Source organism: Camelus bactrianus, chromosome 3 (assembly GCF_048773025.1).
Source record: "Camelus bactrianus isolate YW-2024 breed Bactrian camel chromosome 3, ASM4877302v1, whole genome shotgun sequence".
NCBI classification, from domain to species: Eukaryota; Metazoa; Chordata; class Mammalia; order Artiodactyla; family Camelidae; genus Camelus; species Camelus bactrianus.
This window is the reverse complement of record NC_133541.1, coordinates 92,848,650-92,861,087: the sequence shown is the minus strand read 5'-3', so window position 1 is coordinate 92,861,087 and position 12,438 is coordinate 92,848,650. Positions and strand designations below refer to the sequence as shown.

At 34.9% G+C, this 12,438-nt stretch overlaps 1 protein-coding gene across 8 annotated transcripts in view; it reads left to right on the top strand.

The window, feature by feature from the left end:
* RAPGEF6 (Rap guanine nucleotide exchange factor 6) overlaps window positions 1-12,438 on the top strand; it is a 197,873-nt gene that overhangs the window by 95,541 nt on the left and 89,894 nt on the right. For all 8 annotated transcript variants that reach the window (XR_012505623.1, XM_074360608.1, XM_045507759.2 and 5 more), the window contains 3 exons: window positions 3,063-3,194; window positions 9,338-9,515; window positions 11,603-11,739. Coding sequence is in view for 7 of the 8 variants with exons in the window: in XM_074360608.1 (XP_074216709.1) it covers window positions 3,063-3,194; window positions 9,338-9,515; window positions 11,603-11,739 (447 nt within the window). In the remaining variant the exon portion in view is untranslated. The remainder of the gene's footprint in view (window positions 1-3,062; window positions 3,195-9,337; window positions 9,516-11,602; window positions 11,740-12,438) is intronic.

Below are 12,438 nucleotides of genomic sequence, written 5' to 3'. Positions count from 1 at the left end.
TATAATTTTAGTCTTTTGAATTTTGTTGAAGCCTGCCTTATTGTCAGTTTTCGTAAATGTTTATTTATGTACCCTAAAAGAACGTGTATTTTATAGTTTTTGTTGCAGTGTTCTGTGTACATACACTTTAGGTCAAGTTTGTTAATTACGTTCATATCTTCTGTATCTTTACTTTTTTTTTGATTATTCTGTCACTGAGTGATCTGAGGTAAAATTTCAGTGGCATAATTGTGGATTCATCTACTTCTCCTTTTATCATTATCATTTTTTTGCCTAATCCATTTTGAGGCTATGTTACTAAGTGCGTATCTGTTTAGTGTTGAACTTTTTATCATTATGAAATGTCCCCTTTTATTTCTACTAATGCTTTATTAATGCTTTTGCCTCACAGTCTATCTTGTCTGACATAAATATAACTACCTAAGCTTTCTTTTAGTTTGTGTTACTATTTTATATAGTCAGTATTCATGTTGATTTACTCACAAATTTCCTGTTTTCATTGGTTTTCCTTCTTCCTGCATCTAGCAGCTTTCATTTGGAATAATTTTCTTTATTCCAGTGGATTTTCCTCATTGTATGTCTGCTGGGGTTATTTCTCCTCTTCTTTGTTTCTTTGAAAGTGACTTTATTTTGCCCATTTTGAGGACTTTTTTTACTGGGTGTAGAATTACAGCTCTTGGAAATATCACTCCATTGTCTTCAGGCTTCCAAGTTTCTCTTCTGAAGTCAGCCATCAGTTTAATTTTTGTCTTGTCATAGTAATCTTTTTTCCCAGACTTCTTTTAAGACTTCTCTGTTTTTCCTTTTTTCCCAACATTTTTACCCTGGTGTGCATAGATATGGTTTGTCTTTTATTTATCTTGCCAATAAATCTTAAAGCTGCTTGATCTGTGAGTTTGTATCTTTTGTCAGTTTTGGAAAAATGCTCAGCCCTCATTACTATGCCTTAAATACCCTTCTGTTTCTATGACTCTGGTTATTTAGATGTTACCCTTTCACTGTATCTCCTGTTGCTCTTACCCCTTCTCTCCTAGCTTCATTCTTTTTACTTTCCGTGCTTCATTCTAGGTATTTTTTTCAGACCAATCTTGATTTTTCTTTTTTTTCTTAGCTCTGTCAAATTTGTTATTGAATCCGTCTGTTGACTTTTTAAATTTCCATAATTGTATTTTTCAGTTCTAGAATGTTTATGTCATTCTTTGTTAGTTTTTCTTTCTTTGCTAAAATTCTTAGTCTTTTTGTCTGTATATGTCATCACTAAATAACCAGATATGGCCAGTGAGCTGCATGACTTTTGAGCTAAGAATGATTATGTTTAAAAAAAAAATTCAGAAAAAAAGTATACCACAGAGGTTGTATGTGGTCTGCAAAATCTAAAATATACACTCTTTGGTCTTTTAAAGAAAATGTTTTTCCAGCGGGGATGATACAGCTCAAGTGGTGGAGTGCATGCTTAGCCAACCTCTCATGTATATGAAATACAGTTATTTTATAATCTGTGTCTGATAACTCCATTGTTTGAAAGTTTTTCTTCACTGATGTCTAGAGTTTATTATTTCTGTTAGTTTTCATGAATGTCATTTTGTCTCTAAAGTGTCTGGATTTATTTGAGCAGTAGATACTGTGTATGCAAAAATTTTTAAATAATTTGAGACTTCAGATGGTTTTCTTTCCTGTGGTGAAGTTTTGTTTGTTTCCAGTAGCCAACTGGAGGCACTAGTAATCCTGCATAACTTTAATACAACATGAGATGGGAGATGGGATTGAGATGATTCTAAAATGGGCGTCAGTTTACACTTATTTACTAGATAGAGTATAAAGTACTTTGCAGGGTGGAAATCCAAAGCATGGCCCTTCCATGCTAGGTCTTGGAATATAACTTTTGTTTCTTTAACCAGGGGCTATCAGAAGTGCTTTTCAACCTGTTCTTTAAGAATCAGAGAATATTAAGAGAAAAGCAGCTTGAAAGGCCAAATTGTGTATGTGTGTGTTAAAATTTTTCTGTTTATCTGAATTACAGGATTCATCATAATCAGCAGGGGAAGTTTGTGATGTAGTTTTTGCGTGCATAGTTTTTATAATTACTGTGACTTCTCTTGAGATAAGATAATTCAGGCTTGGCCATTTTCTTCTTTAGGGTATATTTAGTTTCCACTATTTACGTGTGTGTTTCTTAAATGTTTTCCTATATAAAGTGATGAGAAACCCTGCTCTGAGAAGTAAGTAGATTTCTTTTAATGGTCCTGAGTAACAGGAAATTGCAGAGAAATTATTTGGAAAACATACCATCATATCTACTATGTAAAACTTTCACTGCTTTGGAACACAATGGGTTGTATCTTGTCTCAACTCCTATGGCATTTATTTTGTGAGACTTCTAGAAATTATGGTGTGAAATACATTGTACAGCCTGCATCCCTGATAAAAGTGTGATTATGTTAAAGATGAGGTGATGGAATCATTTCATTCTCTGTCTCTTGTATGTCTACACCTAGCACAGTTATTTATTAAATCATCTTGATTACTAACACATTTTTTAGGGGTCAACTATCAACGAATACATTATTAAGTGAAAAGAGGCCTACTAAATTTTTGGAATATTAAATACAGTCAGCTGTTACTTAAGCCTTGGTGCCAGATGTGGTACTTTAATCCAAGATATTGCTGTTTTATGCTGGTATTAGCAACCATTTTGTGTTAGTGAGGGGGTATGTGTGTGTGTGTGTGTGTGTGTGTGTGTGTGTGTGTGTGTAATAGCATTCCTACCCTTTATGGTGACAACAGCTGATTTTTTTTTGTAGAAAGAGGCCAAGGTTTTCCTCTGAAATACCATTACTCATGGTAATCTCTTTTGAAGACTGCTCAGTGGGCTCCCACTGTAGGCTTGCCTATTAGAATACTAATTGGATTCTTATCTTTTCCTAAGAGTGGAGAATTTAGAAGTGAGGTTGCACATGATTGTAGAGAGAACGAAAGATTTGTTGCAAAAGTTACAGTGTGTCAAGAACTCATCTAAAGATAATGTTTGGTATTTAGATTATCTTAAATTATTTTTTCTTCAGCTTCCAGCCGATCTTACCAAGATGCACATCGCTGACAACCCTCACCCACAGGTGACTCATGTGTCTTCTAGTCAGTCTGGTTGTAGCATTGCCAGTGACTCTGGGAGCAGCAGTTTATCTGATATCTATCAGGTAATACCTTAGGAGTTTAGATGATATGCATATGGCTTTTTTATTCTGTCACATACCTTGTGCTTATGCCTTAGGTGATCATATGTCTTTTAATTAGGGTGTGAAATTCCGACATAAGGTCTTTGCGAAAATATGCTTTATTTACTGTTTCAGATTTACAGGCATAATAAAAGAGGCGATCTGTCTTTTGAGGGTGATTAAATATGATCTAGCAGTGTATGGATATAGTGTTCTTTTTAATTTTTTTATCCAAGTGAGTCTATATTTAATATGTAATGTTTGTGTTCATAAAAAATAGATCTTGAAACACTGACCTTAAACTTATAAAAATGTTAATTTTTATAATAATTGACTATATAAATCTTCTTTGAAGAAAATTAGAGTCGCCTTTGTATTGTAAACACACTGTTAAACTTTCTAGTTGCCACATTTAAAAAGTAAAAGGAAACAGGTAAAATTAATTTTTTATTTATATCTTTTATTGAACACAATATATCCAGATATTCTCATTTCAGCATGTAATCAATGTTTAAAAATTATGAGTTACTTTATTTCTCCATACTAAGTCTTCAGAAGCCAAAGTTTAATACAAATTTATAGCATATCTAAATTCAGACAAGCCATGTCTCAAATGCCACATGTGGCTAGTGGCTGCCATGTAGTACTGATCTCTTGAAATAGAATCATTGTCTGAGGAAAACGTGTTAAACTGGTTGTATTTGAGTTACCCAGATTCAGCTGTTTGACAAAAATTGGCATTCCTCTGTTAAGGGGAATTTGTAGGCAGATATGAAATGCAAAAAACCCCTCGATTTTTGGTTTATGCAAGGCTTTTCTCTACAGAGGTTGTTGCTGTGGTCATGCCATGTATATCCCTTTGTTTCACATTTTATAGTAGACAGAACAAGGAATTTTTACAAAGTAAAGCTGCAAACAGTGCAGTGGTTCTGGGGCCACTTACTTTGTTCCTATAGTTGTTGGGCTTTGTGCATTTCACCTCTCCCGAAAAGAAATATTTTGTGGAAGAAATTAAGAGTTGTTACATACCTTAAAGTCAAAATAGAGCTGTGCTTCTCTGGACTCTGTGTTTTTCTTAGTGAAGACCCGGAGGAAGATTGACCCTGAATTAATGAAATTCAGGGATATGCCTATAGATTTCTTTCAAGATAAGTGGGAATATCTAGACCTTGCTAAGAAAGATAGATTGTAAGACAGAGATGTGTTGTTGACGACATATACATACCTGGTCTCACTAGTATATCCATCTCTAACCCAGATAAGATCATATGGTCATCTTTTTGGAGCAAGGAACAGAGCCCTGGATGGTTGTAAGGAAAGGCACAAGGAAATAGTGCACAGATTGAAGTTCAGGGTCACTTGGAAAGGCCTATGGTTTATTCCTGAACAAAAAGATGGGGTCCTGTATCTTTGGCAAGATCCTGGAGGAGCTTCTGTAGAACTGTGCTTATATTAGCACCTACAGGATATTCACCTACTGACTGGATGACCCATGTGAAGCTGGGACTGGAGCACAGCTGCTGATGTGGTTGGAAGTCTTCTGCTGTAGGACTATGGCCAACCTTTTATGTTTTTCTTCTCAGTAACTCTCTTCACAGTCTATTCTACTTTTTAAGAGATTCATTTTAAGATTGAATAAAACATTAGCAGGTATCCTTGTCAACTTTCCTGCACATCAGAAAAGTGCCTTCATTACAAAGTGAAGGAGATACTTTTTCATACCCCTTCATACCCCCAAAACCTGAAAGTTCTATCATTGGCCTTCCTCCCTTGATCATCATATTCAGCACCAAATCATACCAGTTCTGCTTTGTGCATATCATTGTGTTTGTGTATGTATGTTTGATGCTGAGATGTAATTACCCTCTTTAGGGTACAGGAAGACAGAGAACATTTCCATCACCTCAAAAAGTGCTTTGTATGTCCTTTTTTAGTCAGTCCCTTTTCCTGACCCCTAGACTCTGGCAACCACCAATCTGTTTTCTACCCTTACAGTTTTACATTTTGGAATCATATAGTTAAAAGATGATACAGTGTACAAAGTATGAAGTATAAAGTAACCAATAAGATAAAATAGGTTTCAGTGTATTTAGGGAGAGTGAACAGAGAAAAGGAGGAAAAATAATGAAAATTGAGAACCAAAACAGAAATTCAGAAATTTAAAAGAGAAAACTATTGTAATACTAAAGTCAAATATGCAAGAGTAAAAGATAAAATCTTTTAAGTGTAGCCAAAGAAGGTAAAAATCCCCAAACTTAGACTTTAGTTAAGCTTAGGACAATAACCAGAGGTTAGAAACAGCATAAAAGTTAAACCCACAAAGATAAAATGAGAAAGAAAAGAAATTGGAATCTTAAATAAATACATGCATATATATTTTATTACTGTTTTATGCCAAATGGTAACGGTGTTTTTCTATTGATGGTAGATTTGTGGGTAGTTTTTATTATGTTCCTGCAGCTTCTTTTATGTTTTTCTCCGTGAACATTATTATTTCTACATTTAACAAATTTTCAAGAGAATGTAAATAGAGTGTATAATTAAAAATAAAAATTGAATAAAATTGTGGAAAAAATTAAAGGAATAATTACTAGAGGATAAAAGAAATAAGAACAGAATAATAATAGATTGATAAACTGTATCTCCCAAAATGTAGAATTTCTGGACCTACAGTTTAAAAACAAAAAACATGGATACAGTAAGTAACACCAACTAGACTCTGTGTGTGTGTATCTCGTCAGATCCTCAGGACTAAAACAAAGGGAAGAAGAGGGGTGTTAGAGTTGCATGTCAATATTGGACCCTTGGTCTCTCTTGACCTCAGGTCTCCTTTTAGTACTTGCTAAAGCCGTGAATACACTCTTTGGTTAATAGACGTTGGTCCACACCGAAAGGTCCTTGTTACTTGATCCTGTCCCAGACCATTTGGCATAGACCAAATTTGCTCATGGACGTTTTGGACAAGACCAAACATCCTGCAAAGCACTTTCTGGTTACAGTTGTATGTTGCCAATGCTTATACCTTGGCCAGCAACATTTGAAGTGGTTTGCCTGTTATCCAGATCTCAGCATTTGAGAGATTTTAAAAGGCTAACACCAACAATGACTTGTAACAGTTTAAGCAAAGCCTTGTGAAATAATACAAATACGATTGACCTTTGAATAAAACGGGTTTGAAATGCACATATCTACTTATACACAGATTTTTTTAGTAGATACACACTACAGTACCTGCATACAGAACCGCAGCTACGGAGGGCTGACTGTAAAGTTTTATGTGTGTTTTCAACTGCTGAGAGGTAATCAGTGCCCCTAACACCAGCGTTGTTCAAGGGTCAACTATGTTTCTAATTTGGAGTGTTTGGAGGCAGGGGAGGAAGAGAGAGACATCCTAACAACAGTTCTTAATAGGAATATTGTTGACACCATTTTATATGGCCAAGTGTGTGAATATGCTCTGATGCGTTTACTTCTTGAGAGTTTTCGTATGTTCTGGTTTAAAAATAAAAGTCCTTGGCTCTCAAAGAAAGTTCAAAATAAAATATTTGTCACAGTTTGGGGAAAAAATGTGCAAGTAGTAGTTTCAGTGTGAATATGTTTCTAGTCAGGTTAGCTTAAAATTTTCGCTAAAAGTATGCATTAAGATGTTAGAATGTTCTTGGATGGAATATTTTATGTATCTTCAACGAATTCTCAAGAGAAATAAGGAGTGCCGCTTTCTCAATTTGTTTTTCTGTTTACTTTAGTCTTTTCCAAGAGCTGGAAGATTGTAAAATGCTAATTACTGAATTAAAGCACTTGTCTTTTCATTAACTTATTTTTAAATAACCTGAGATACACATCTATCTCCCACCTATCTTTTTGGCTTCTATACAGGAAATAAATGTGATCCTAAAAATCCCAACTCTGTGGCAGCATGATTCCGTAACTCAGAGCTCTACTGCCCATCTTTCCAGAGCTATGGTGCCACGTTTCCACCAGAATGTTCTTTTGACACTTTGACTAGTTTTATCCTGCTACATGTTTTCTTCTACTTGTCTTTAATATTTCTGTTAAGAATATCATCTGTCTCCTAGTCAAAGTCTCAGTTCTCTTTGCCTGATTCTGTTTTTTTAAAGTCCCACTTACATTGCAGGAACAGTATTAAACTTTCCTTCTCTATGAAAAAATATTCAGTACTTCACCATTATCTAATTTTCACTATTGATTTCAAATTTGTATTCAAATTCCAAGTCTTTCATTTCTTTTTTTGGGGGGGGGGGGTGAGGTAAGCCTTTCGTTTCTAACTATGGTCTGCAAATGGTTTTATATTCCTTTATTCCCCACTTAAACATTCTAGATTTTGGTCCTTGACAAATACATATGCTGTTCCCTGAACACGTGTGTCTTTTCCTAACCCTGTTTTGGTAGTGCTATTCTGCCTGCGGCTCCATCTAGGTGATATTTTCATATTGCCTCTCACATGTTGCCCATAGCTGTTGTTCTGTGTGTCGTGTCACTTTTTACACTTTGCTTTTTAGTGTAGTTACTTGTAAACTTGACATTTTTCATCATCATAGGAAATTTGTGGTGGGCAGAGTTTGTTTATTCCTTTTGTAGCTCATGCTGAGTTAAGCACAGTATTGGCACTAAGGAAGCAATCTGCATATATATATATTTTTAGTTGAATTACATTTAGTTGAAAGTATATGCCCATATTGTTTCCAGGGAACATACAGAGGGTCACTACTAACTAAAGCTTGATTATCCAGAGCAAAGGAGGCCTTTGTCTACCTATCCTGTTGTAGACACAATGGAAAGGGCCAGCCTAGACAGCATTACTGTAAAGAATTAATTTCACAGGGTTCTTGCCCTAGCCAGAAAGACAAAGAGGAAGCATAATGACAAAGTGGTCTCTGAAAAGGCTGAATGGTGTATTAAAAATGGGAATTCACAAAAGCACTGAAAATCTAAGATTCTGGCTTAATATTTGCCCTGAATTAGAAAATGTGGTTTTTGTAAGTTTGTGTAACTTCTCATTCTAACCTGTAGTTCCCCTTACTGTATCCTCATGCTTATCTAGATGCAAACAGGAAAAGGCTATCTTTTGGTGGTATATTTGAGAAGGCCAAGTCATCAGAAAATCACCTCATACTGTCTGCCTCACTAAATTATATTTAAACATATACACAGAGATATATTTATACTGTGAGGAAGGAAAAACCCAAGAATCTTAATACTTTTCTTATTAGCCCTTTCACCAATATACCTTTTTTAATCAGGACTTAATTCATTTGTCATTATTTTTCAGAGGATCTGCTATATTCCACGTGTTGGGATAAAGTAGTCAAAAGGCTCTGTTAAATTTTCTTTTTGGCTTTTTTTCTTCTTTGCTTCAGTTTGGGTAGTTTTTATTTCCTAAAATACATTTGCATTGTTTTCTATGAGTGACCTTTAAATTTAGAGGTTTTTTTTTTAATCTTCTGATTTCTTTACAATTATCTGAGACTAGTAAGTTTACAAACTTAAGATTGTAAATACAAATTTGTTTTTAAGATTGCTTAGAATAATCTCAGCTCCAATTAGATTCAATAATAAGGTACTGGGAAGAGATAAGTGTGTGTTTATTTCTTCACAGTTGTTCTATTTTAGCACTTTCCAGTACTACTCTTTACCTGTTTTATAATTCTGTTCTTAATTTACATGACTGCCTCCCCTATTAGATTCTAAACCTTGTGACAAAAGAATGATACCTTCTTTACAACACCCAGCATAGACTAATGAGGTACTCATAAAATGATTGTTGGTAAGCTATCTTTCTCTTTCCTGCACTTCATCTTTTAGGAGATGTTGTACTTTAAAAAAAATACAAGTGTTTATTGGAAAACAGATATTAATACATTTAGTGATGTTTGAGTCTCCTAACCTGGCTCAGATTTATCAACTAGATGTCACACTGAAATGATGACCTGTATTTTGGGCAGAAAGAAACCTTTTATAAATAAGTATCATTTTGTTTTGATACAACATACAGTGTTGCCTAATTCTTTATAATATTTGGTAGGGAGGGGTAGTTTTGCTTACTTCAGACTGTGCCATAGTTTTTATAACATGAAATGATAAGTGATCAAGATTTCTTTCTGTAGGCTACCGAAAGTGAGGTAGGAGATGTAGATTTAACACGTCTTCCAGAAGGACCTGTTGATTCTGAAGATGAAGAGGAGGAGGATGAAGAGATTGATCGAACAGATCCACTGCAGGGACGAGATCTTGTTAGAGAATGTCTGGAAAAAGAACCTGCAGACAAAACTGATGATGACATTGGTAAGAAGTACATCTGTTCACAGTAAGAATTTTATAGTTTAATTTATATGTAGTTACCTATTGCTGCATAACATATTACCCCAAACATAGTAGCTTATAACAACACACACTTATTTTCTCATAGTTTTTTTGTGGGACAGGAATTCAGGAACAGCCTAGCTGAGTGGTTCTAGCTCATTGTTTCTCAGAAGACTGTAGTCAGAATGTTGGCAGGGGTTACAGTATTATGAGACTTCACTGGGCTGAGCTAGAGGATCTACTTCCAAGGTGGCTGCTCACATGACTTTTGGCATAGAATCTCAGTTCCTTGGCACATGAGCCTCTGAAGGTTGCTTAAAAGTCCTCACAACATGGCAGTTGGCTTCCTCCAAAGCAAGTAATCCAAAGGAGAATGGAGGCAGATGCCACAGTGTCTTTTATGATCTGGCCTCAGGAGTGATACATCATTGCCTTCCCAGTTCTGTTTCTCACACAGAGAGACCCTCGTATAATAGGGGAGGATACTGCATGAGGACATGAATATCAAGAGGCAAGGATTGTTTAGGGCCATCTTCGAGGCTAGCTGCCCCAGTATGAGAGCTTGTTTGGAAGTTCTAGTTGGGGAACACAGCTACTCATATACCCTTGACTGAAGAACAGTTCTCTGTCAGGCAAGGTTCTCCTCTACTGGGGAAGGTCATCCTCTGTCACCGGGTGCAAAGCTTCAGGAGGGATGCTTGCATGGAGCTGTAAGGGAGGAAGAGGACACGTGCCTAGACAGACAGGTCAAGTGAATCAACCGTGGCGATCAGTAGGGTGATGAATGTTGCAGCTGGATCGCCCTCACATCTTGGCTGCCTCAGTTTATAAAACAAAAGATTTTTTCGTTAATGCACTTTAATTGCATTAAAGTGATTTTCTCCTTCATGTTTGTATGTTTAAAACACAGTATATGAATGTGCATTGTCTATGAATTGTTATAAGTGTTATCAAAAATCATATTTTTGCCTCTAGCTTGAAAAAATATATGTATGTACAATTTTTGGTTCAAATTTTATAAATTCTTTAATTTCTTATTGAAGTACTTACTATACTTTGGAGATTGAGTAATACTAAAGATGCTAATGTTATCGGTAAAGATTACTTAGTGTCATTATATATTATGAGTCAATTAAGATTTTATCTTAGATTTCCCTTCCCCCACAGTCATATTACTGTGATTGTAACCAGAAGTTACTGCTACTAATAATTATAATCTGTGTGAATAAAGATCGATACATTTTAACATTCCTTGCCATGCTAATGACATATAATATAGTTAAGCAACCTAGTTTAGACTCATGTTGTGAATGCTTTCTTGACAGAAATTGTAAGTGCATTTTTAATGATAAAGAATTGTACACTACATTCTTTTCACAAAGCTTTTTCAGAAATTGAAATATAATTAACTTCCAACTATCTGTGGGTAGATAGCACCTTATACTTCTCTTTTAGCCCTTACCTGCCTGCTTAAATATGTTTCTCCTTTATATTTATTTTTATTATTCATGTATCTATACCAGGGAATGGTCTTAGACAGGCACTCATAAACATTTGTTGATTAGCTTAAAGAGAATTATCTTGTAGTTGCTTTGACAAATCTTAAACTAGTATTCACGTTTGTTGTCCCTAATTTAATTACTGACTTATATTAATTACTTTTAAAAAATTCTGGCTCAATATGAACTAGACAAAAAGCTTTTTCACTAACCTGTTAGATCAAAGGACATCACAAACTTAATCACCATGGAGTAGAATCTCGTGCTAGGAGAATAAGCTAAACTCTCCAACCGCGTCTGATTTTGTGTGGTTTCTGGTTCTCTCTGGAAAGTGTGAATTCTGGTGTCTTCCATTGTGCCTGTATTTTCATATGCATCTGAATATATCTGTTAAGCAAATAACTGAATTTTTTTTTTTAACCAACAGTCACCTTGTGCCTTGGTTTCTCTAGTTTAACAGCATAAATTCCTAAGTTGATTAGGAAATTGGGTATTAAATTCTAGATTTTATTGTATCTTTAGACTGTAGTCCTTGATGGTCTCTATACTAGAATTTCTGTTTTTTAACAGAACAATTACTGGAGTTTATGCACCAGCTTCCGGCTTTTGCAAACATGACCATGTCTGTAAGGAGAGAACTCTGCTCAGTGATGATTTTTGAAGTGGTAGAGCAGGCTGGAGCTGTTATTCTTGAAGATGGGCAAGAGGTAGGTTAGCCAATAAATGTTACACATTACTTGGTACAGCAGCTAATTTTTAGAATAATTTCCATAAGCTTATGTAAATCCTGACTTTTAAAATTTATACAATTTTTAAAATGAATACTGAATTTGGGGGTAGTTTTCATTTCTGAAGAGATACATTTTGCTTTGTTTTCACTTTACTTTGTCTTAATTTTGATTTCCTGGCAGTGGACCTTGGAACGAGTAGATGTTCGATGAGTTAATATTCATTGAACCAAATTGGTTTTTCTTCTCAAATTAAGTTGTAAGACATTTAAAAAGTTTCTTCATTATTCCTTTATTATTATATTTATAACATTATTACTGTCTAAAATGTTTATGAATTATTTACTCTCCCTATCCCTTTTCTATATTATACAATTTTTTTAAATGAAGGAATTGTGTATGTGTGTGTGTGTGTATGTGTGTGTATGTGTATGTGTTTATAAGTACCTTTGCCTCCCTGTGGACTGCTGTTAGTTGAGACATTTGTGTAGCAATTCTATTTTCAAAAATGAGATATACCAGAAGTGTCATAATTTAAACATTTAAAAACAAACAAAAAAGGACAAATGCACAAACTTGCTGTTGCTTGGATGGCAACTTGTAGATGGGTGGAGGGAGGATTCAGAGGACTTGAAAGTTGTTACTGCTGTAGATAGTACTTGATTATTTTTCTTCTGA